This window comes from Diadema antillarum, unplaced genomic scaffold (assembly GCF_040938485.1).
Source record: "Diadema antillarum isolate AM-2024a unplaced genomic scaffold, OU_Dant_1.0 seq00000720_RagTag, whole genome shotgun sequence".
Taxonomy (NCBI): Eukaryota; Metazoa; Echinodermata; class Echinoidea; order Diadematoida; family Diadematidae; genus Diadema; species Diadema antillarum.
This window is the reverse complement of record NW_027271624.1, coordinates 425,656-451,667: the sequence shown is the minus strand read 5'-3', so window position 1 is coordinate 451,667 and position 26,012 is coordinate 425,656. Positions and strand designations below refer to the sequence as shown.

The 26,012-nt window shown below is 39.6% G+C and overlaps 2 protein-coding genes across 2 annotated transcripts; one reads left to right on the top strand and one right to left on the bottom strand.

Annotated features, from left to right (window-relative positions):
* The first annotated feature begins 4,630 nt into the window (after positions 1 to 4,630).
* On the top strand, positions 4,631 to 15,284 carry LOC139738070 (uncharacterized). Its single transcript, XM_071648732.1, has 5 exons — positions 4,631 to 6,443; positions 7,773 to 7,988; positions 8,743 to 8,910; positions 10,954 to 11,298; positions 12,104 to 15,284. The coding sequence occupies exons 1-5, from the start codon at positions 4,631 to 4,633 to the stop codon at positions 12,310 to 12,312; spliced, it is 2,751 nt and encodes a 916-aa protein (XP_071504833.1). The 3' UTR covers positions 12,313 to 15,284.
* Positions 15,285 to 25,024: 9,740 nt separating this feature from the next.
* Positions 25,025 to 26,012, bottom strand: LOC139738069 (very long chain fatty acid elongase 6-like). Its single transcript, XM_071648730.1, has one exon. The coding sequence runs from the start codon at positions 25,865 to 25,867 to the stop codon at positions 25,025 to 25,027; it is 843 nt and encodes a 280-aa protein (XP_071504831.1). The 5' UTR covers positions 25,868 to 26,012.

The following is a 26,012-nucleotide window of genomic DNA, read 5'->3' as shown; positions in this document are numbered from 1 at the left end:
ACGAACACGGTTATAACGAAATTCCGGTCCAACGAAATAAAAATCAAAACGACAACTTTATCCGCTCTGTGTCTTTTTTATTTTTATTTATTTATTTTTTTTTTTTTTTTTGGTTTTAACGAAATTTCGATACAAACAAAGAAAATTGTCGGTCCCGAGGACTTCGTTAATACGGGAGTTCACTGAATTACTGTTTGTCAGCCAGAGTTCCCTTCTAATGTCGAACCAGTTGAGTGAGGTGGGACAGAAATCCCTCTCCCCCTCCCTGGGCAGAGATTGAAAATATCTTGAAAAAAAAAAAAACATCAATAATAGCTCCGTTCAGAACATATCTGTTGATAATGCCAGAACTCATGTGTGATCATCATGACTATTTTTTTTCTGTTATTAAAGGACAAGTCCACCTCCATATACATAAGGATTGAGAAAATGCAGCAATATCAGTAAAACACATTACTGAAATTTTAAGAAAAATCGGACAATCCGTTCAAAAGTTATGAATTTTTTAAGTATGTACGCAGTCTTTGCTGGATGAGAAGACTACTACATTGTGTGATACCACATGCGTACAACAATTCTAAGGAAAATAAAAAGAGAATTTTACAAAACTTTCACTGCAAAAAGTCCGGTGTTAAATAGTGAACACCGAGCTGGTGTTAAATTTTCGGTGCTCATTTATGGTGTTAAATCAATACCTCCGGGTCTCATTTCCAAATATAAAACTGTTTTTTGAAGAGTTTCTTAGTAACTGCACTTCTTGTTGATTTTTAATTTAAACAAGACGATCAAGGATTTTACATTAAAAAACGAGATTTTTGAAAAAAAATTTGAAAATAAATTTATACCACAGTAACACCAGCTGGTGTGGTCTCTTATTGAAGCTGGACGGATTTTAAACCATTGATATTAACACCAACAAATATCAAATCAACACCATGTGGTGTCATTTTTTAATTAACACCAGTACAGTGTCGAAATATCACCAGGTATAGTGTCAAATTAACACCACGAAGTGTCAGGTGAACACTTTTAAACACCATCACAGTGCATTTTCTACACCTGTGGGTGTGGTCCTCTATTAACACTTGATCGGTGTTAAATTTAACACCCATGGTGTTAAATCTAACACCGATGTTTTTACAGTGTTCCTTTTTGAAAAAAAGTGCACATTTCGTCGATTTGTAATAGACGTATATTAAGGGTCATATTATTCCCCCTGTCTTTTGAAAGAGAGAAGTCGAGTGTTCTTTTGTTATGCGACAAAAATAGATTTTCTTTATTCTTTCGTTATATCGTTGTACACATGTGTGACATCACAAGCTGTTATAGTAGTCTTTTCAACCAGCCGTGACTAAGTAGAAACTTCAAAAATTCATAACTTTTGAACGGATTGTCCAATTTTCGTCAAACTCTCACTGATGTGTTCTACTAATATTGCTGCATTCACTCAACTCACATGTCTATGAAGGTGAAATTGTCCTTTAATTTTTCGGATGCAGGTCACGAGACCGACACCCACGAGTCATACATCACACGAATTATACATTCCTCATGTCATACAGCCCTCGAGTCGTACAGCTCACAAGTCATACAGTCCGCTAATTATACAGCCCACGAGTTCGATATCAAGTGAAATAAGCCCACAAGTTATATAGCCCATGAGTTTGACACTATGCAGAAAAGACTCACGAGATCGACGCTACGCTTAAAAGGCTCACGAGACCGATACTTACGCAAACAAAGTTCACGAAAGTGTCCAACACTAAGTAAAAGAGGCTCACGAGACCGACAGGATGAAGAGCGCCAACTATAGACCAATTAATGCTAGGGTGTCGAAATAATCCCATAAGGAAGATGCAAGAGATGGAAAAGGACAGTTGCTATAGGGTATTAGAGCGTCAGTTGCCCTCCCTCACTCCCTGAAATGTTCAAGATCTTTAATTGTGTTTGCGTGTGTGAGGGGTTTGTAAAAAAAAAAAAAAAAAAAAAAAAAAAAAAAAAAAGGGAAAACTTACATTCTGTCCATCTTCTAGCTAGATATTGGGAAAGCTTAAATGGCACGATGGCATTATCAAAAATCTAACTATACCATACATTGTTCTTGTCGTCTTTTATTTATTTATTTTTTTTTTGGGGGGGGGGACGGCGAGTCCCATGAACAGTACAACCTTATTTCGAAAAGAAAACAATCGGTAACAATGTCGCTTCCTGTGACGTGACATAATTGCCCTCTAAAAGATGTACGTGTACGTGTATACTTGGTGTCGTTGATATGTGGATGACGCTGTTCGTGTTTGTTGAAATCTCTCGATCGATAGCGTGACGAAATTTCACCCCTCAGTATATCATTCTCCCCCCCCCCCCCCCCCCCCCCCCCCCCCAAACCATAGAAACTTTGCACAGGTATTTACTTATAATTGACATGTAGATGGCGCTGTTCATTCTGTCGGTTTCGTGAGCCTCTTTTGCGAAATGGGGTCTCGTGGACTTTTTTTTTCTGCCTATAGTGCCGGTCTCGTGAGCCGTATAACTCGTGGGCTGTAAGACTCCAGGACCTATTTTTCATATCGGTCTGGTAGACCGTGTGATTCGTAGGTGTCGGTCTCGTAGGATGTCCCCATTTTTTCATTCAGCTTGATCTAACTCTGTCATAGTCATTACTGGAGTCAACTGCAGTGTCGTCGCACCATAAATAGGCAACTTTCTTTTCCTCAGACAAATGAAGATTTTGAAGTGTTATTACTTTTCTTGTCGTTGTTTTTGTTGTTGTTTTCCAATTCATGCTGACTTTGTAACCCTTAATTCAGTTAGGATTGGATGTGTGTGTGTGTGTGTGTGTGTGCTTTCTTTTTTTTTTTCATTTCTCAGCTGCAATGCAAAATAGCATTCTTAATCTTTATTGAGCTTTTGCTGTCTGTATTACTATCTCTGTTCACTGTCATTTAGAAAGGCCAATATGAGAAATTTCCATTCATTTTACAAAATGATACGAGACCTCACGACGTGTGACCCTTTTTGCCCCTTACAGCACATAATGGTACCCAGAAGGCGGCTACATCGTATCAATCATAAGTGTAGCCATTCTGAATGTGGTAACACAGCCTGTAGGCCTACAGCTATCACAAAAAGCGAATCAGTAAAGAGGTTGTGACGATGAAAAGTAGCATAGCAGCACTGCAACACCTAAAAATAGGGGGCCTATGTGACCTCTTAGAACATGATTTTTTTCCATTGCATTTAAACTAGACTTACTACGCGGTAGTTGCTGCTGTCTGCGTTGGAGCAGCTTTAGGGGTCATATTCCTGATAGGCCTACGCTTGTCGTCACTCTTGGTAAGCTATCGTTATTTCTTTTCTAATCACAATGAACAACTGTGGCTCTAAGGTCCCCGGTTTGAATCCATTTGTGAGTGGTAGTGCCCAAAAGACGTGGTGCCTTGCTACGTTATAAGCTAGAAAAGTCCTTAATTCGAATCATTACGAATTAAGTGATCGATTCCTTCGCGGAAGTTTGAATAGATACAACTCGGATTGGAGTAATTACCAAGGCACATTTTTTAACGAATTCTGCAATCATCCCCCAGTTTTCTTCAAGTATAGTGTTTGTTGTCGAATATGTATATTTTTCACATTTCATCGAATTCCCTTTTCATTTCAAGGTTTCCATGTAATCACTGTATTCAGGATATAACGTTTACTCCCGTTGCCCCATGTAAATCTACTTTAAGCATAGGCCTACTTACACTCAACTATACAATACCTAACAACGCTCAGTGTATGGTATAGGACTCTCCGGTAGAACAGTGTCAATGCTACAGAAGATGTTATCATTGTTATTGTGTCAATAATGATAGTGATAATAATGATTGCTATCATAATTGCTATTATCATTAATATTGTTATTATGATTGCCATTGAAATTATATCATCAGTATGATCATCATTATTATTATTATTATCATCATCACCATCGTCATCATTATTATTATTTACATGATTGTGATCATCCAATTTATCTAGGATATTTCATCGAAGAGCTTTATGTTATAGAAATTATAGAAATTACCCATCCTCTTTACCCATCTGATGTATGGCCAACATTACTATGATGACTGGCGGGGGAGGGAAAATACCGAATGTTCCACCCGAAGGATTTGAAATGCTATTGAGGGAGGTTATACAATATGTAAGTCCCGAGAAGAAGTCGAGGGACTCATAGCCTCCAAAAATAGCATTTCAAACCCTGAGGGTGGAACGTTTGGTACATGTTCCCGACAGCAAAAGTCATCATCTGTTATATAGGCCTATGGGTTAGTCAAATACGTCAACGTCACCCACCAGCACAACGCACTCGATCGCTCGCTCGCGCAGAGCCAAATTCACTGTGCGCGCGGTCCTGGGCCTTCTGTCATTAATTTTGTTACGTGAAAATGTTTTCCCATGGGAGAACATCGCAAAGAATGTTCGCCCATGGGCGAACATGTAACGAATGTACCTCCATGACGTGACTGTGTTTAGCCAATCACTCTCCGGTATTTTACTAACCCATTTGATATTGTGTTTTCATTACCATTCAGTTTTATTTTCGCAGTGCTGGGCCCTTTTTATTGATATTTGTTTGTTTTCATAGATGGACAGGGACGGTGAAGACAACCGAAGTAATACGTCCCAGTGTGCGGATGGGGAAAACAATCTGACCGACAAGGAGAACAACGGGAGTTGTGTAGACAACATGGACAGCATTGCCAGTAAGAGCGTAGCAGAAAGGGTGAAAGAATTTAACGCACAATCCCGACATACGTTATCACATGATGAGTCGAACGTAAGAAATAATCGTGAAACAAACAGAAGCGAAACAAGTGAAAAACCGAGAGCAAATAAACAGCATAAATTCAATGGGAAAAGAAATGATGAAGTGAGCGGGAAAGAGAAAGAAGGCCAAGCGAGTAAAGTCAGCTGTGTAGACAACGTGGGAAAGCCGTCGGGGAACAAGGAATTAGGAAGCACTGGGAATAAGAACGTAGCAGAAATTGTGAAGCAGCTTAACGAAAAATCCCAACATGCTGTTTCACAAGTTGAGTCGATCGTGAGAGGTAATTCTAAAACAAAGAAAAGCGATACAAGTGGAAAACTGAGTGCAAATGAACTATATATCGACAGTAAAAGAAATGATGAAGTGCGTGGAAAAAAGGAAGAAGACCAAGGGAGTAACGTCATAAAAGGTCCTGAAGTAAATGAGGGGGGTGGAAAGCAAAAGGAACAAAGGGGAAGGGATGGAGAACGGGGCGATGAGAAAATCCGTAAAGGAAACGGGAGGTGCGAGATAGGGCTTTCTCACCAAGAGTCATCAGCATCAGCAGATGAGAAAAGCAAAGGTAAAATATCAAATGTCACAACCGTGGAGGATGTCAAGCGCGAGATAAACGCAAAACACGACGGAATGAAGGACGAAAAGGATATGAAGGGGAGTGAACCCGTGAAGGAAGCAAACACAGACAGTGAGGCTAAAGGGCTAGATGCCAAAACAAGCACAGCAGAACACAGTGGACAGAACACTGGAGAAAACCTAGACAAAACACAGGTAACCAAAAAGGCAAACTCGACGCAAGGGAAAGATTCAGATAAAGACCGCGGGAGTGAAGTCGCAGAAGATGAGAACTCCAAAAAGATGAGTCCTGGAGAGAATGAAGGAGGAGAGGAAGATGAGCAAGGGGGAAATAATGACGAAAGGAGACTTGAAGGAACTGAGCCATCAACATCAACATCAGTAGACGGAGATCATCATCCCGCTACGGTGAAGGATGAAAATCACAAACAAATTGGAGAAGGCGGAGGTACAAAAGATAAAGTGCACGTGGTAAAACAGGTGAATGTAGAGCTACCAAACGGTAAAGAAAAACTTCAAAGAGGGGAAGACACAAGCCAACTGGTGGAAAGAGTCCGCGACACCGAATCGAGCGGGAGGCTAGCAGATAGAGAACAGGCAGAACTGGAAGACTCAAGTGAAGACGGGCCTTCAGCAGAAAGTGTGGACAAAACTGCGGATGGAGATGGGACGAAAGTGGCGGAGCGTATCGACAAGATGACTAAAAATGATCAAGTGAGAAATGAAACCGATGCTAAACCAAGCGATGAAAAAGAGATAACCAACAAAAAGGGAACAGAGAAGCGTGCATTCCGCAGTATCAAAGTAACAATTATGACGTCTTTGCAAGAATCCACAATTTCTGGTCTTGTGAAGGAATTACAGGAGTTGAAGAACGAGAAAATCAGCTCTGTGAGTGTCTTAGAGCTGCCCTATAGTGGACTGGAATACTATCGCTTTGAAGAACCGGTCGAGTTCATGATTCTCTGCCATTCCATCCACAACAGGCGCTTTGGTCTCACAGATGTCCCAGACTCCCTCTACGACGACTTCTTGCCATACTGTGAGAAAGAAATTGGTAAGTGGAAAAATAATAAATCACTGCCATATCAAGTTTATGTACCACGTACATAAATCAACGCACTTCTATTGTTTCAATTCCTAGTCCTGTTGTCACCAGATTAAGAAAAGTATCAACAAAAATCATGGTGTATCCAACCGATCACATTATTGTAATGCACATTATTGTTTCAACCTGTTTATCAACTATCAATCCATGCGTTCTTCACCTATCTCTGTAGTATATCATCAATAAAACATGGAAATAATGTCTGAATTGGATGGAATATCCCTTGGCATTTCAAACGCATTTGGTATAATCGAAGGTGGCGGTGTGTTCCACTTTGACAATTTCTCAGGATATCAATAAAAGGGGAATCATCGATTATATTAAAGGTATATGGAGTGGCTGCAGATATAGTAGTACACATCAATGAAGTTTGATGGAAATCGGAGAGTTCATTTAAAAGTTATGATTCCTTATGACCATAGCAAGACCAATGTTATGAGGTGATTTTATGTTAGTATCAACGTCTGGGGCAAATTATTTTGTAATAGGGTCCCATTTTCCTTTTTTTCTTTTCTGCTTCTATTTAAAACAAAGTCAACAACAACTTTATGCTAGGTTAAATCCTTATGCCGTCAAAGCCCAATGAGCAATGGTAAAAAGACTACAACATTGCAATATGCCACAGAAGTGCCATGATAAGAATTCAAATCGAAAAGCGAATGACTGCTTTGACTGCTTTCTGCTATTCCTCCTCAGGGATAAACCATATTATCTATTTATTTCTTCTTGAATTTATTTGTGGGGTGTCGTAGCCAAGTAGATAAGACTCCCGACTCCTAAACGGTGGACCGATTCAGCGTTTACTGTCTTTTTTTTTTTTGCCTGTTTTTACCTACCACGTCCCTCTCGACCCAGGTGTATAAATGGGTATCATGGCAAGGCTAGGGTAATAAGAATGGCAGGGTCCTCTGGTAGAGCGGTGGCAACACTGAAGAGGTTACCCTTGAAAAAGAAGACGACCTTGTTATTATTGTTATTATCATTATGATACCTGTATTTTTATCATAAACTATGTGTACCGAACAAAATTTTGCCGTCTTAGGTACGGAAGAGTGGGAAACATTTGGGAAGTTAATGTCAAATTTTCCTCCAACTCGCTAATGAGTATACTATAGATTTTTTTTTTTCATTCACTGAATCCATTGTCGAAGTAAATTCTCCTTTAGACGATCGTCGTCACACATTCGGAATTTAAAAGTTGAAAGTTTAAGAAGTATTAGCGGTTTTATCCCTTGAGGGATAATGCAATTTGACGAATCGAATTCCATTCCCCGACAGGTAAGAATAGTATTGCCGTTATCGCCCACGATTTCGACGATAGCGCCGCAACAAGGCAGGTCAGGATGAAGAGCTTCCGTTTTCAGCAACCAACCACATTCGAGACTGCGGGGCTGGTCCTTCTCTCTGGGAAGCTCGACGGGGCTTGTCAGGTGGCGGAAGAGGACTGGGATCGCCTCACCAACTTCATCTACGAGGCGACAAAATTTCCGCAGGGTAAGCAAAAAGAGTTTTACGGAATGGTGCATCAAGGTGGTAGGCTGCTTACTAGCTTGTTGGTATCGAGTCCTTGAGGCATATGCTCTTCAAAAGACTAAAAGTTTACTGACATGATAAAGTAAGATTTTACGAGTGCACCTTCACTACAGCGCCTGTTCAGAAACAAACCGTTTCTATTGAAACTCGGCAAAGAAACAACATATTAGACAAATTTATTGTCTCGACCGATTAGAAAAAAAAACCCCAACAACAACACCGATAGGAGAGATAGACAAATAACATGCGCAGTTTTTGCGCTGTGCGTGTTGTTGCGGTGCTAATACACATATAACAAATATTCAAACTCAAATTTTGGGTTGCATCTTTAAAAAGAAAAATGTATCCACAGAAAAAATAATTCAGCAAGGAAATTCCTACATATCGCCTGACGCTTCGTCTCCACAACTCGCCTCACTCCAAGATGAAGGAATAGCCTCAATATAAGAGCAACTAATCAGGCACGTCGTAACGACGACAAACCACTTGATGTGAAGACGACCACAACGACGTCACTCTGTTAAAGGGCAGATTCTCGAGGTTTTCTTCCTTCTGTTTCTAGGATTTTTTTTTTTGTCACTTGTTCATTAGATTCATTGATACCATTTGATTCCATCTGCTTTGTCTTCATTTCAGCTTGATTGGATATCACAGATAAAAACACAAAAAATCATTCAATTTGAATGCTGGTTTTCATTTTTACCATTATCAACAGAAAAATCAACACAGCAACAGACTTCCACCTCATTGACTGAAATTTCGCCGTCACAACCCACCCCAATCCAAGACGAGGGACCAGCCTCAAATCAAGAACCGACTGATAATGTGGCACGTCGCAAAGACGACGAACCGAGTGATAAGACGACATCGGCTTCCCCTTCGGGTACTAGCTCGTTATTCGTGTGTGTGCTCGAATCACTCGAGCTCAGAACATTTCTAGAGCTATCATTTCCGCATCTTAGATTTCTTGTTTATTTTTTTTTTTATGGTGGGGGGGGGGTTCGCTGCTGAATTCCTGGTCAAGCTAATATTTAAAAAAAAAGGAATAGTAATGAACAAAGTTCAAAGTAATGAGGTGAAATGTGTATAATAAGCAAACGAACAGAGATATATGCTGAGGGTTACTCATAAAGGGGAATTTCTTTACAGCATCTATGTGGAGTCATCGAATGCAGAAAGATTACTGAAACACTTTGTGAACAGGTAAAGTGAGGAAAAGCGGTCCGTCCCTTTGTCATGGTTTTAGCTTTTGCTGTAATTACGCTCTCCTCTCTACATGAGAAATCAACTATGCAATACCCAGGGTCTCGCTTGTAGGACCGGTGCAGTTTCAGTAATTCATTTCAATTCAATTATGCGGATTCATGGAATGCACAAAGTCCTGCGGCTTACACTTATCAGCTTACTAGTCATGCTAGTAATCCATGTAAGCCGGTGACAGGTTCCGCGTGAAACGTGTCCTCAAGAAATCAGAGGTCTTTGTGAGAATCAATATTGGAATGAATGAATGTATAGTTCAATCATCAGCGGACAGAAAAACTTGAGAAAGGTCTTGGAGAGTTACAAAATGATTGCTCCGTGATTGATAGTACTCAAAAGCACGCAGTGTGTCCAAAAAAACAAATATATATATATATATATATATATATATATATATGTATGTATATAAATATATATATATATACATTCCATGTCTTATTTCTGTTGAGGGCATTGACCCTGAAGATAGCAATTTCGGGCAATAGCAAATATTTCCATGTTTTTAGGATTATAGAGTGTAACTATTTTTAAAGATTTGTTGTATTGATAATGATGATTTTTTTTTATGTAGTACGCCTACATAATAATCCTCAGTCAGTTCTCTAGACACTTTGATTACTTCGTAATACATGACACAAGAAGATTTACATAGGACCGACTCCCCATATTCATCTGGAGAGAGAGAGAGAGAGAGAGAGAGAGAGAGAGAGACTCGAGAGAGAGATAAGAGAAATGAAACTGCGCTTTGCATGACAATTAATTTCCTCATCATTTTTTTAAAATCCCCGTGGTCCGAAACTTTTTGTCCGAAACTTTGCTCAAATTCAAGTTCAGACAGAATGAGCCTATTCTTCTCATTTTCGATTTTTTTTTTTTTTTGCATTAACTGATTGCCTGCTCAAACTTTTATCTCGAGTCTGCAAATATTCGTTCCACATGACGTGTTAAAGTATCCATTGCTTCATGTGATGGTTATGACATGCAAGAGATACTTGAAAGAGATCAAATAGATTTGTTATATTCCACTTTAAAGACAGAGATTTGACATGAATACCCATAGGGGCCCGTTTCATAAAACTTGTCATCAGTGACAAGTTGTCATAGATGTGACAAGCTATTGAAATCCTTGCATCTGATTGGCTGAGAGAAAATTTGTCATGGAAATGTGGCAGTTGTCACTGATAACAAGTTTTATAAAACGGGCCCCAGGTTAGCTTGGAACAGGGACGTCACCTCCCTGCTTGGATAACCAGCCCATAGACGTCTTTACTCTGATGAGTATACCTTTACTTGCTCTACGAGCATTTGCCCTTGAGACAAAAATAATAGACTTTTTTACACACGAAAGGGCCAACATGTCGCCTGACTTCAAGTCTGTAGGTCTAAATGCGACAGCGCGCATGGACTTGTGAAGTGACTCATTATCATGTGTATTATATATATATTTTTTAAAGCGACTATATCTTATCAATATAATCCGTGTGCTGAAATCAACTCCAACTATTAAAAGAATAAGAAACCGACATTTCAGTAGCTCGGCCACATACTGAGTACTTTATTCACCCGAAATTATTTTTGTTTTAGCAATAGCTATAACACTTTTGTTGTTATTTCGCTGATGGGAAGTTCAGTTTTCCCAATTCTATTTTTTACTTTATCGCATCAGACGCACCCAGCGGCGCTCCGCTGCACTCGAGGAGTGACGAGGAGGCGGCTTCGGCACGGCAAGGTGGTCCCAAGGTCATCCATGTCTGCACATCTTCCTCGAAGGAATCGGTCTCCGGGTTGATCGCGAGACTTTCTTCGACCAAGTCGAATCAAGAGGCAGTTCAGGCTCGCTTTTTTAAGCTTCCCCACATCCAACTGGACGAATTCGAGTTTGAGTCGAGTACGGTTCTACCCAGCCACGGAATGGTCCTCTGCCACTCCTTCAACAACGGGGGCTTGACCGTTACTAATCTGGACGGTGCTCTCTACGACAAATACCTACAGTACTGCTCCAACTTTTTCGGTAATCCGTTGTTTCTTTGCAGGGAATGGCTTCTTTATGAATGCGCCATTTTAATCCAGAGAGCATGTTGCATTGTCTGACAAAAAAAAAATATTGTGAGGAATTCGATTTACATTCTTTACAATGAATTATCAGCATGATGATGTCGTCGGTTGAGAATGATAAGGGCGTTAAGTTGCCACAAAACCTATAGTGTTCAAGACCACTTAACGCCCTTCTCATTCTCAACAGACGATGTCTTCGTGAGTTATGCATTTTCATTAAATGTTCAGTTTGAAAGTGATTAATACAGGCAAAGTGAAGTACAGCGTGTGGGGGTCTGTGCTATTTTGCAATCTGAAGACCGAGTAAGAACTTACCATGAGGCAGATAACGAGGACCAGTTACGATCATCTCTGTTAGTGATAAATACTTATTTGTGAGGACTTGCCCATCTTTTCCGTTTTGCTTTGGACCACGGTAGATACCTGCAAGAGGAAGAAGCGTGACCGCGGGCTGTAAAGCAATGTGGGTGGGTCCTAGAGTCACTTGAGGTTTTCTTTGTTTTTATCTTTCTTTCACTCGCGAGACAGGGGGCAATATTCGAGGATAACGAAATTTTAAGGCATAGGTCATATAACGAGAAAGATGATAATGACTGATTGCCCTATTAAAAAAAGTGACATAAATAGATATCGAAATAAGACATGAACAAGAAAAATATGAATATAGTCAAAGACATAAGTAAACAAGCAAAGTGATTGATATATTGTGTCCCTTACCACATCTCATTCCTTATGATTTGTTTGTGTCCTCGTTTCTGCAGGAAAAAAAAGAGTAGCAGTGATAGTGTGTGATATGAAGTATCCCATACACGCCGGGAAGATACTCATGACAAGATTCCAGAAAACCCAACCAACCGCGTCTAAGCTTTCACAGCTCATTGTCTTCAGTGGGAGTCTAGCAGACGACAAAAGTCTTGAGATGAGTGATGAAGACTGGAAGAGCATGCAACAATACCTAGAGGAGATATAATACATGTATCTATAAACTGACATGTTGTATTTGGAAAAGTGATCTTTGACCATTGACGTTATCTATTAGTATAGTAACGTCAGTGCTAAACGACAACGGCAAATGTGTTGTCCTCAGTTTGTAATCATTTTGTGATCGAATGATTGCGTCTCATTCTTTTTTTTTCTCTCCTATAGATTTGAGTAGTAGATTGCCAATACAAACACATGTGACGTTCATTCCACATGATATTCCAGTACGTGTAATAAAATATTATCCCATAAAGTTATGGAAAAAATGTGTAACGGGTGGTTTGATATTTTCATTATTTGCGTTTGATAGCATTTCATGTCGTGGATCTCTCCATATGCTCCATGAGCAAGCAACTTTAGCCCATAACACGTTTACAATGTTTTACTTTTTTATGCTTTCCATTTGTCTGTAGTTGATTTTGTGGGGGACGTAGCTTAAGAACTTAGTGAGATATCCAGAAGAAACTTGACATATAATTATGTTCGAGTAGACACAAAACTGTGTTTCTATCCACTTTTTAGCGCACATGCTCAAGGTCAAAGTTCAAGTCGCAAAATTTCACTAATTCCTCTTATCACTGCAATGCCTGAATGAATTCTCATGAAATCAGTGTATACATCTATTACCACATACAATTTTCGAGGGAAAGTTTCGGGCTATGGGTCATATCTCGAAAATGGTTCGAGATATTTTCATGAAACTTCGGTTCTACATTAATACACGCATTGCCTGACATTGATTTCCTTTGGACGTTTTGTGTCATGAGGTCAAAGGTCAAGGATCTAAGGTCACCATAGAATGCCAAAATTGCACTATTTTCTCCGTACCCTGACTGAATGTATAAAAAATAACACTGTGTTATTGAACCTGGATAAATACGTCTCTGCATGGACAATGATAATGTATAAGAGGAAATTTTGGGCATGAGGTCAAGAGGTGCTCATGAAGTTAAACTTTGCTTTGAAAGTGGCTTTAGTTATAATTAGTATACAGCCCATTTCGGGAAAGATCGACCTGATGATGTCGTCTATAATTCCGGGTCGCTATGGACTATAGTTGTCTTATACGGCGTAGGCCTAAACTGGACGGCGCCAAAAGAAATAATTACATAATGGAACCTTTACGACTGGTATAAGCTGATGACGTTAGTCGGGCAGGCAAGTCAGTGACGGCTTGCAGACCCTTTCTAATAAGCTCGTCAAGGGACAATGGTTATATACATAGCTCATAATGACATTCTATCTAAAAACTAAATTAAGACTTGTGGGTGTCGTTTTCGTCTGTTTTGTGATCTACATGTATCATTATGTTTTGTAATCTTTAATAAGATACAGCTTTTGCAGGTTTTACTCAACTTACTTGATTTTTAAGTAACTTCTTTTTCCTTTTACAGTCTCCACGGTCGAATCGCCGGACGTTATTTATATTCCATTGTATATCATGCCATTTCTGGGTTGTGTGCCGAAATCATGGCTAATACACGCTTAGTACGTAAGGTATACTATTGAACTACATGTATATACACTGTATGTAATGATGTGTCATTAGAATAACAATTGAAAATCAGTGTGTATGTACCTTAAACACTCTTAGGACTTTGCCTCTAAACTATATGCCCTATAATCATAAAAATATGACAGCACTTCACACTTTTATTATTGGCAGATAAGACGAAGTAAAGACATCTTAATAATGTGTCCGCCAGTTTTCACTGTGGTGCACTATGTAACTCTATACTTAATAATGTTTGACTATATAGACTAGTGAATATAAGGTATCCAACTCCACAAATTTGTTACGTAGTCTTGCCATCGTAGTCAATAGCACGCAAGAAACTGAATGAAAATTTGCCAATACATGTAATGTATACACGTTGTACATCCTAATTCTCTGATCTTCTTCCTTCCCCTTTCTAATATCTTGTGTGTGTATTGCCAAGTATTGCATACTGAGTGTTTGGAGTGCACTGTATATGTAAAGACAACATCGACGGGTGGGGGTGAAACATTTGTAAAGAAGATACTCGCAGTTCATAAGCCAATTGCACAAGGAGCATCCCCTCCAAGCGACAAGGTCCGCTGTTTTTCGTGTTTAAAAGACTATTTTGGCTTGTCAGAGGTATAGCACACTGCGTTAAGTTATAATAATGTTGTTATCACTGTGACGAAGTCTGTATGATAGAGTGATACAATGTACTAGTATGTTATATTGTAACGGGCAATATTACTTCATACATTGTCTAATCCTCTGAGTTAATGTGATCATTTTCTCTCTGTTGTTTTCATGTTTTGCAAGATTGTCATATTTTCTTCGTTTTGGGTTCTCTATATCGTTGCGCCAATTGTTATATTGTTTATAGGTCGGGTAGAGAGAATACTGATGGATTAGTCTTCCAAGTAACCACTTAAAATGAAAAAAAGCAGAATTGTTTATAACTAAAAATTAAGTATTATGTGACTCTGTGCCGATACAAAGAAAAAGAATTGCAGTCCCTCCAGATGTGAAGAAAAGAATTAATTTCCAGCCTGCAGACGATGTATTAATTTATACAGGAAATCATCCTCATCAATAACTGATGCTGATATAGCTCTCCATAATCTCCAAATGGGAAATTCTCGTTTTGTTAACACATTGCGCAGACTTCGTTGTCTCAATGATTTTAACATTGTACAGGGGCGGATCTAGTAATTCCGCAAAGGGGGAGGGGTGTGGAAGGGGCGCAAAGCAGTCTAAGCGCAATTTTCTGGTGCCACTATAGGCCTCCAATCGCCTGACAAAGATATTTTTCTTTAAAAGGGCACGTGCAACGAGTGCGCCCCATTTCATTTTTTTTTTCTTATTTCTTTTATTTAAAGGGGATGGCCATAGTAGCCGATCAGTGGGAATCAGTGGGAATGCTGAGGGATGATTGTTCCAATCCTTGTGGGATTCATTTAAGAGTACATTATATATCTACTGTTGTGTGAAAATTATTTGCTTCAGAACGGTCTCATTTTCAAGTAATGTGCAGATTAATGTCCCGTCACTGACATGGCACGCTACCGTGGAAACATTAAACTGCACATTACTAGAATATGAGACCATTCTGAAGCGAATAATTTCACACAACAATAGATATATAATGTACTCTTAAAATGAATCCCACAAAGATTGGAACAATCACCCTCCAGCATTCCCACTGATTCCCACTGATCAGTTACTAGCCATCACCTTTAAAGAAACCCAAAATTAAAGGGGGCCCCCGGTGTGCCCCCTCATCCGCTACTGTTGCGACACATTGACCCCCATTCTACTTCCTCTCCACCCTCTCTCCACAGACAATATACACACTCAATGTTTCCCATTATTGTGAGTGCTGGAGAGGTCGCTATTGATACATGTGTAAATCTTACTGAGATTATATCAGTCTGCGGTCAGAGTATGATAAAAGTGTAATCTTGAAAACATGTTAAAATCGGCTGAAACCTCTGAATGGTGATGTCAAGCTATAACGAGTTGAATTCAAACGCGTATGATCTGATGCTGTGAATTTGTTAAGGTATAGTAGGCCTACATGTAGTACTTTTGTATAATCAATCTTTATGTTATGTAGTTATGTTTATAACAACAAAATAGGGTCGTGTATATAACATAATGTGATGAAGTTGGCCTAGATATATGCGATTTCATTTCATTGCATGTTTCCAGATCAATGTGCCAATACAGTGTATTATTATGTCATCCCCGTATCCTTTGAATATCGCGTGAACAGAAGTTAAAAGGAAATGAAAAAATGTCATTGTTATCGTAACATGATTTTGTAGGCCTACGTCTTTTATGTCGAAATACATGCTTATAGTTTATAACACAATAATTATCAAATTGGATGTTTGACCGCGTTTCTCTCTAAAACTTGTTGTTGCCCTTTGCTTCATGAATATGCCATCAACTATATCTATAATCTATCTTAATTGAGACATTTTTGACCGACATGCTTTCATTATGACTTTGATAACATTGCATTATGTGTCTCATCGATAACCTCCATACATTCAGAAAACAAGCAAACACACAAACAAAAACAGAAATGTCCCCTTATCACAGGCCCTATTCATTATGTACATGTAGTGTTTTAGGGGGTTAAATCTACGGAAATATAAGGAAGTGGTTTTTTTTCTGAAATGTAGACACTTGAAGAAAACTTGACCGTATACCCTCCTCTCGGTCAGAATTTTAAAGAAGGTAAGGGCACAAGCGACGATCTTTGGCAGTGTCTGGGCAAAATACATTGTATAATGTTTATGTTACACTGTGCCGTATGTATTACAACTGTATACAGGATTATACAAAATGCGTTTACATTAAAAAATGAGCCACTGTAGACCCTAAAAACAATGAAGTTAATGTACGCGTGGACACACACACACACACACACACACACACACACACACACACACAGAGGGTTTAGGCTTATTTCAACAAACACTACGAGCGCTGATCTGAATTCATATAGAAATTTGCCTCCCGAGGTCCTATTTGATTTAACCCCCCCCCCCAAAAAAAAAAAAAAAAAATACATATGTTAGAACAGGAACTTCTCGTAACAAACAATCATGAAGCAATATATTTTGTCATTAACGTGACAATTGCCAAATTGCAGCAAGAGTTGCTATGATATTATGGGCCCTGGATGAGTATTCACACCCTCATGAAACGACGTGTATGCCAAACTCCCCTTGTTGGCCTAAGCACTGCCAAAGATATGGGAGTGAACTCACGCGTTTGAAGAAACGTTAGTGCATGTAATCAATTGAAAATACATTTTGCAAAAAAAAAAAAAAAAAAAAATATGGTGGGGGGAGGGGGGGGGGGGGGGGGGAGGGGACTCTCTAAAAACCATTATGAAGCAGTTAAATCGTAAATGAACCCCCCCCCCCCCACTCAAGCCAAACTTGCGAAGTAAACTTTGCAGGCATCGATTTAAACTTTGGGTCATTCGTGCAATGTATGCATGAATTCAACTTCAGCAAAAAATGAAGAAGTCAAATGTAAACCGGTAAAAATTTTAGAGTTTTTTTTTACTATGCATTAAGGCCATTCATTTGGACTCGCCAACAAGCTGGGTGATATTCTTTTACCGAGCTCAAAAACGTAATATCCATCCATCACATTTTGTATACAGCACAAAATGTGTTCCTTACTGGTTTGTTTGTTCGTTCTCTCGTTTGTTTGTTTTTTTATGTTGTTGTCTTTATTCATGTTTTCAATGTATGCAAGTGAAATTACATTGATTAACCAGACGGGATGCTTACAAGACTTAACTGACTTTTATAATGAATCACAAAGTATTCATGTGCGAAACATTTATTTCTAGACTCAAGTAACAATAATGAAAGTGATCATTAATGAACTGCACACACCGTTTGAAAGAAGGAAATGATAATACAAACATACGCTTAACTACAAACACGTTAGTACGTCCAACGTGAAATTGTCATTAATAAGATTACCGCCTTGAAAATTATCACATCAAATTTCACGTTTTCATTCGCATTCAGTCGAAATTTCACAATATAACATGGAATGTTAATGCATTTACTATGAGAATGTGTTGGAATTTGATCCCAAAACATGCTGTAGACTGTGCTCTCGGGACTAAGACCAATGGAGTTTAACATTCCACATGATCACCGCGTTGCAGTGTATTACAAGTGTACTACTTTATATCCGATGTAAACTTAGTCATCGAAAATACAACTGTACCACTATGGAGAGTACTAAGAGGAGTCGGAATGCATTAATTTTGACAGTATACACGAAAAAATAAGGGGAGAGGAATCCTATGCTGAAAAAATGGAGGTAATTCAATTTTTCTTCTTTTTGAGTGGTTAAAAGACTTACGAATTCTTTTTCCAAAAACAGCATTTAAAACAAAAATCCATAAATGTTCAATAGCCAAAATAACAGAAAGCAAAATCTTGCACTTTCACCGTGATGGCATTGCATGGACTTACAACGTTGCACGTTTTGCCGTCGTTATTCAAAGCAGCATATGGTTACAATAACTGAATAACTAAAATCATGGCAAGGGGAAGTTTCCCAAAATGTACATGTGGATTGAGCGAATACAGCAGTACAGTGTATTGAAGAAAACATTAGTGAAAGATTCAGGAAAATATGATAATCCGTTCACATATTATAAGTCACATGTTTAAAGATTTAGTGACACTGCCGCTGGATGAAAAGGTTACAACATCACCAGGGTGTGACACTGACTGCAGAATAATACAGCCTGTAGTAGTAAGAGAATTTCATAAAACTTGATTTTATGAACAGTGCACGTTCCTTTGACATGTTGTTGATACATATCAAGCACAGTAAACATTAGTATTACCCCTGCTTTCTAAACGGTAGAAAAAAAAATATTATAATGAAATTTTGTGGAAATCTCTCAGACATAGTTTTCCATATCGTTATTCTGCAGGGACATCACAAACTGTTAGTCCATTCATCCGGCAATGGCGGCAGCGAAACGAATTGATAACTTTTTTTTTTTTCTTGAAGCGAAATTCATAACTTTGAACGGATTGTCATATTTTCGTGAAACGTTCTGTGTTGTTCTCTACTGATATGACTGCATGCACTCACTCATGGTGCACTCCACTGACTATACAGTGTATTTCCTGTACGTGTTTCCCCTTTAATAAAGTGATTGAACATTAATTTTCTAGACGTCATGGGGCTGTTCAGATGTTTAACAGGAATTCGAGCATGAATGCTGTCAACGGAGACATGTGCATGGTGTGTTGGAAGTGGTGTGCCTTTACAACATAAATTTAGGCGCTTTATTGGCGTTGTAAATGATACAAGTTGTATTGATGGTCGGTGAATACTGAAGGATCATCACACTTTGATAAAGTCCCTGATGATTTGATACACGTAAAATTCACCAAAAAGTCATATCAGTAGTCGTACTACATGAGCTTCTATTCAAAGTTAGATGACGTAGCGGTATAATGATACCATGCCTTCACGCATTGTCCGTCACCAGTCATAATTTGCTCACTGATTTTTATTTCTATTTTCACATAGAATCAAAAGAAGACGTTTTGTCCTTCGCATGAGATGTCTTCGCATGAGATGTTAAATTGCAAAAATTCAAAAATTGAACAATAATGACACTTACACGAGGAAGGAGTTGAAGTTGCAATAAAGTGTATACCATAAAACAAAAAGTCCGATTTTGATATCATTTCTTTGTCAGATTTTGCTCTATTCAAGCCAGTCAACTAAATGTGGCGCGGAACTGCAGTTTCTGTCTGCATGCTGGTTAGAGCTTTAGTTAGTTTTTTTTTATAGCTTTAATATCCTCTTCTCACAATACTAATCGGTAAACAATATCATTTGCAACGTACGAAACGAATCCTATGAAATAGAATAGACTGTCTATATACTACTAGATCTATATCTACTTAAGGATACATTGCTCAAGTTTTGAAATGCATTCACATTAAAAAAGCTGGAGTCTTAAAGTTCACATAAGAAGCCGATCGCCAAAAACTGGACTGTTTGTGTTTTTGAAAGGCTTATTAACCATACTTTCCTATCTCACATCTTTCAAACCCCTAAAAAGGTTGGTTTTTGAGGAATATGCGTTCAAATTTCGTCAAAATATCGAAGCCTTATTCCCCGTTGAGTCAAGACCCCTAGATTATGATGTCACGTAAGGGTATTCCCTCTTATGTCCACGCAAATGCAGTGCTGTCAAAGCTTTAAAATTGCGTCATATCGCTCTCTTATGATGGATTTTATGTTCTAATTTGTTTAAGAATTATTAGAAAAAAATGTTCTAGTGAACGATTTTTTGATACATCACATAATATTCAGAAAATTTAGAATTTTGAGAGGACTTTTTTAGTTTTATTTTGGTTGGAAAAATAACGTCCCGCGTAAAAGATTAATCCGCGAGTGATGCGACTCTGTACGTGCCAGCGCGCGGTACGGTGCGGACGCCAGATGCTGCCAGCAAAGAGCTACCTCTGTGTGTGTGTGTCACTACGTGTGTGTGTGTATGTGTTGTGTATGATGTGCATATCGAGGCAGGAAACTGGGCTGGTGTCGCTTGCGATAGCTCCTATAGGCCTACAACACGCATCACAGCATAGCACGCACCCTGTACTGTACATATCGGATACAGTCACGCTCACAAATCACGTACGTCTTGCAAAACAACCAGACTAAATTTCTGTCTACTATTATTAGTTTACTTGTGGATTGGTTATGATCTTATCGTTGTTCATTTATATGGCATTTATATTTCGAAAGTGCACTCGCGATGCTCGAGTCACTGGCACTATAAAGCCGAGAAGTCGGTTGTGAATACAATCATGTCCGCTTAGCCAAAGTGCGAACGTAACCATGCTCGCCATGCCGGCTGCCCTGGCTTGCAATCGCGATGCTCTCTCGTCCGCTCGGCTCCCCGAATTTTACCGGCGGGGCTGCCTAGCTGCTGCTAGCTAGCTGCGCCTGCATACATACGCGGGGTTCGTACGTGTTGTAGGGCGCTCAATACGGTACATGTGAATCGAATGTAAACTGAATACCGAGCACGTACGTACGCACGCAGCGCACACAGGGTATGACAACACATAGGGGGAGTGGCTTCTGCGCTTGTTACGCGTATTTTCTAACCGCTGTACGCTCATTATCTGATCGCTGGAGATCCACACGCGAATGCAGCTTTTCGGCGTTGTTTGCAAACATGATTTGGGTCACATTTTCATGCGTGCTCGTAAAAAAATGGGGTGATATTGCTGTGATTTCAAAGTTAAATTTCTCAAGATAGAAACATCATTTCGCCATGAAATTTGAAATATGTCTTAATGAATATGTCTAAAATCGAGACGAGGAGCATCCCCGTCGTTTGCCATTCCATCTCCATCGAAAGGCAGCGGCTCATAGGGTTGCGGCACCCGTGGCCCTGCCGCTGCTTCCCCGGCTGGATTGACGTCGACAGCACCTTGCTCTCCCACTTCTCCATCGTCCTCTCCCCAGCTTACATCTTCCCAACTTCCATCGTCCTCGTCTATATTCTCGTCCCCTTCTCTGCTTTTGTCGCTTCATTCCTCTTCACTAACGTACTCCTCAAAGTCCATAAAAAGATCACTCTGATAACTCACTGTTCTCGGCCATTTTCGGAAGGAGTGAAAGCTCAAAATTGATCGACGCGAAATTTCGAAACGAACCGCTATGAAAAAGTTACGATGATACAAATGTGAACCGCACGTACGTACGTACAATGCATCAGCATACGATACGAGCTGCGAGGTGATACGTCATACCGACCGACGGCCGACCGGATCTACTTTCGCACCAAAACTATGAGGAGAAAATTGTGATAATTGTGTGAAATTTGGGCTTGTTGCAGATCATAGTAATACAAAATAATTGTTTGAGAAGAAGCAGTTCATGATAATACTATTAAGTGTAGACAAACAGTAAAGAGTTGGTGTCAAAAGTATAAATAGCAGAGATTTCAGACTTTGAAAAAAAATTGACAGAAATTCTTTCCCGATGCCAAATGCTTTTCTACAGAGCATCCGGGGCCCGTGGCTCTAACTACCCTGGCGTGACGTCACAACTTTTGGAGTCCCGTACTGTGGCTGGTTTTCGAGGGGGAGGGAGGGGGATGTTTGGGACTTGCAAATAGCGGATATCTAGATGCTTGCGGGGATTTGAGCCAAACTTTTTGCATAATTGGTCAATTACCAACATATATTTCATCTACAAACGAATTTTACGAACATTTATTCCCTTCATATAGGATCTTTAACGATTGAGTCATCTCAAATAATATTCACATACAGTACTTACAATACACATGGTAGACACATCAGTGTATTTTCTTTTCGGTAGTTTTAAACAGAACATGCACAAACTGATTCAACAGAATTTGATTACAGTCAAACTCGGATACCTCGAACTCGGATAAGCCGAATATCGCTTACCTCGAAGGCAAAATGAAAGTCCCGATTGTTCCTATGGAGTTTTCGTGTGTTAAAATTCGCGTAGCTCGAAAAAAACTAACTCGAAGTTCGGTTACCTCGAAGGGAAATCTCATGTCCCGATCTTAATTAACTTATTGTTTTTCCCAGCATGTTGCTCGAATTGAAATTGCAAACATCACTCAGCATAACCGATGAAGCGCGCGTGGACAGCAAAGACATGTCACAAATCTTTTCACACTCGATTGTAAATATTCTGAGCCCCAGAACGATCGTGCGCTCAAATACCCGATACACAGCTGACAAGGAAAATCTCCAACACCTACTGTACCTACACACGTACCCGGAATGCATATACTTGTAGCAGCCGTGCAAATGGAGAGCTTACAATAGCACTACGCTCTGTTTTGATTTGCGATCGTGATAGTCATGCCGTGCGCGTACATTTCTTAACCGTCGTGGCGCACCTGCTTAGGTGTTAACAGTTATATCTTTGGCATTAATCAAGGTCCACTGTCCAAACATCAATCTCCCGCTAGTTTTTTTTTTCCTTTCACGAAGTTTGTTTCATTAATTCTCCCCGAGAACGCAAGCTCTGAATATTTTTTTTTCCAGCAATGCGATTATGAAGCATAAGTGTGGTATATGATCTGGAAGTGAATAGGCCTAGCATAATAAAGAATAGTATAGATATGATTTAACAACAGTTTATTTTGATAAATTTCGAAGTAACGGAATAATACGCTTTACGATTTTCAGACAAAAAAAAGAAAGAAAGAAATCATCATGTATTTTACCCCTGTTTTGAATTGAATCTTTTTCGAGTTTTCGGTATTTTTTTTCTTTTCTTTTCTAGCACAATCGTCAAGGCCCCCTAAGATTGTTTCGCTTCTTTTTTTTTTAATGCGAACAATCCTCTTCAGTAAATGTTTATGATTATACAGCAATAGCACTGTCCTCAGAAGCCATAGCCGGAATCTGATCTAGCGATATCACTCACTAGTAGCCCATCCTTAATGTACTGTGCTGCACTTATTCAGGGCTCGACACTTACAGTGGCCCGAGGCCACCAAAACGCACGTCGGGCCACCAAAAAAAAAGTCGGATGTTTGCCTTTACTTTTGGAGATGAACAGCGGTAACAATCGGCCCCGAAAGTTGCTACAATGAATGTCGGATGATTGCTTTTGATTTTGGAAATGAATAACAGTAATATTCGACTCCATACGATACTAAAATAAATGTCGGATGTTTGCTTATACTTTTGGAAATTAATAACGGTAAGATTCATCTCTGTACGGTGCTTAAATTAATGTCAGATATTTGATTTTGCGTTTGGAAATAAACAAGGATAACATTCGGCTCCGAAAGATACAAAAATAAATGTCGAACGATCCCTTAGACGTTCGGAAATGAATAACAATAGTATTCAACTCCGTATGATGTTTGCTTTTATATTCGAAAATAAATAGCAATGACATTCGGCTCCGGAAGATGCTAAAATAAATTTCGAATGTTTGCTTTGACGTTCGGAAATAAATAATAATATTCAACTCCGTACGATGATAATATATGAATGCCGGATGTTTGCTTTTACGTTCGAAAGTACATAGCGATAACATTGGGCTCCGGGATAGGCTAAAATGAATGTCGAATGATTCCTTTTACGTTCGGAAATGAATAACAATAACATTCAACTCCGTACGATGATTAAATAAATGTCGGATGTTTGCTTTTACTTTCGAAAGTAAATAGCAAGAACATTCGGCTGCGGAAGATTCCAAAATAAATATCACAGTCATGATTGCTTTTACATTTGGAAGTGAATAGCAGTAACATTCTGCTCCATACGATGCTAAAATAAATGTCGGATATTTGCTATTATACATTTCGAAATTAATAACAGTAACATTCAGCTCCATTCGATGATAAAATGATTGTCAGATAATTCATTTCACTTTTGGAAGTGGACAGCAGTAATATTGGGCTCCGTATGGTAGTAAAACGAATGTCGGATGTTTGCTTGGAAATTTAGAAATGAATAACAGTAATATTCCGCTCCGTATGATACTAAAATAAATAACTGATCGTTGCTTTTACATTTGGAAATGATTAACGGTATCGCCTGCTGACTGTGAGTGCTGCTGGTAGACACATGGAAGACCGGTGCGTAGCGGTGCGACATTGCCGTCGCTCCCTGTAGCTCTACACAGTCTTGGTGAGCTACATGTACACCCATAGTTGTGCGAAATTTTAATAGTTTGCAAAGCTAAGACTGATTCTTGTGTTGGATATTGTGTACGAGATGATGACTTAGAGAGAGAAAAGGAGGAAAAACGAATAGTGATCGAGGGGGTACCTACGCCGACGCGACAATGTACATTCAGCACGCATGTTCTGCAACCCTGTCTTGCGCTCGATTACGTACCGGTATTTTCTTTTTGTTTTTATGGTGATTTAAGTCATTTAATTGTTCACCAGAAAACACTGATGAAAGAAGAACATCGATTTTCATTCAATTCATTCATATTAAAGTTGATTCAAATCCAATTGACAAGCATACAAACAATCGGTAGGCACTGTAACAGATACCATGTTGAACATCGACAAAAATCGGATAAGTCGAAGAAAATTCGACGTACGCGTACCTCGAAATTCGCGTACCTCGAACCAATTTCTTCAGTCCCGACGACTTCGAGGTATCCGAGTTTGACTGTATTAATCGATCTTCACAGAACTGTTGTTCTTCCTGCCTCCATTCGCAATCGCAGAACTTGAGGGTTCCTTGGATTTAACCGGTTTGCGGATGTATGCGTCGTAGAAAAACTGGGCGAAAAGGACAAAGTAACTGAAGTACATAATGAGGGACCAAGCAATGTTTCTCATATTGGTGTCGCACTTTCTCCCTGCTTGAAGCTGGAGCAGAGCGTAGATGTTTACGACGCAGCCAATCACCATCTGGATGAGCTGCATCAGCGTGATCGTAACGTTTACTTGACGCGGGATTTTCAAGATCCCCGAGGCTCGTAAGGCGTAGTAACTGTACATGACAGCATGTACGGTGAAATTAGCGGTGATGAAATACCGTGCTGGTGCTATGTGATCTCGGTAGGAGTACCAGGCGTACAGGAGGACGGTGATGTGGTGGTACCAGTGTAGAAACATTAGTTTCTGTTTCCGTAAGACGATAAACACCGTGTCGCCGAGCTCGGGAACTTTGCTGAGGATGAAGAGCCACACCCAGAACCCGATTTTGCCGTCGAAGATGGTGGCGTCGCACACAGAGCTGTGCCAGCCGACCTTGGCCACGTAGCCCACAAAATCCTGAATGGTGACCACAGCGCCGAGGATGCTGAACAGCGCTAGCCCGGCGGACCAGGCAGCGAGAGTACGCCGGAGGTCGAATTTGGGCCGACTCTCCATCCATGCTCGACCGCTGAAGACACCGATGAAGTACATGCCAGAAAACACAAAGGCCAGCCACCAGTTATGATGGAACCACACCAGCTGCTTTTGGGAATCAAAGGATTCCTCAAGATCCCTGATCAACGAGCGTACCATGGTTTTCTGTTTTGCTCTTTATCTGCTAGTATGACGAATGATTATCCAGAACGAGAGCTGCGAGAGCTACACTCAACTGCAACGAAACGTAGTGGAGGTCTGATCCGTAGACACAGTCGTGACTTTGTTCCTACAGCTTCCTGCT

Coding starts and splice junctions, on each gene's coding strand:
- LOC139738070 (XM_071648732.1), top strand. CDS start 4,631: ATGGACAGGGACGGTGAAGACAACCGAAGTAATACGTCCCAGTGTGCG. Junction 6,444..7,772: donor ATACTGTGAGAAAGAAATTG/GTAAGTGGAAAA, acceptor ATTCCCCGACAG/GTAAGAATAGTATTGCCGTT. Junction 8,911..10,953: donor GACATCGGCTTCCCCTTCGG/GTACTAGCTCGT, acceptor TTATCGCATCAG/ACGCACCCAGCGGCGCTCCG.
- LOC139738069 (XM_071648730.1), bottom strand. CDS start 25,867: ATGGTACGCTCGTTGATCAGGGATCTTGAGGAATCCTTTGATTCCCAA.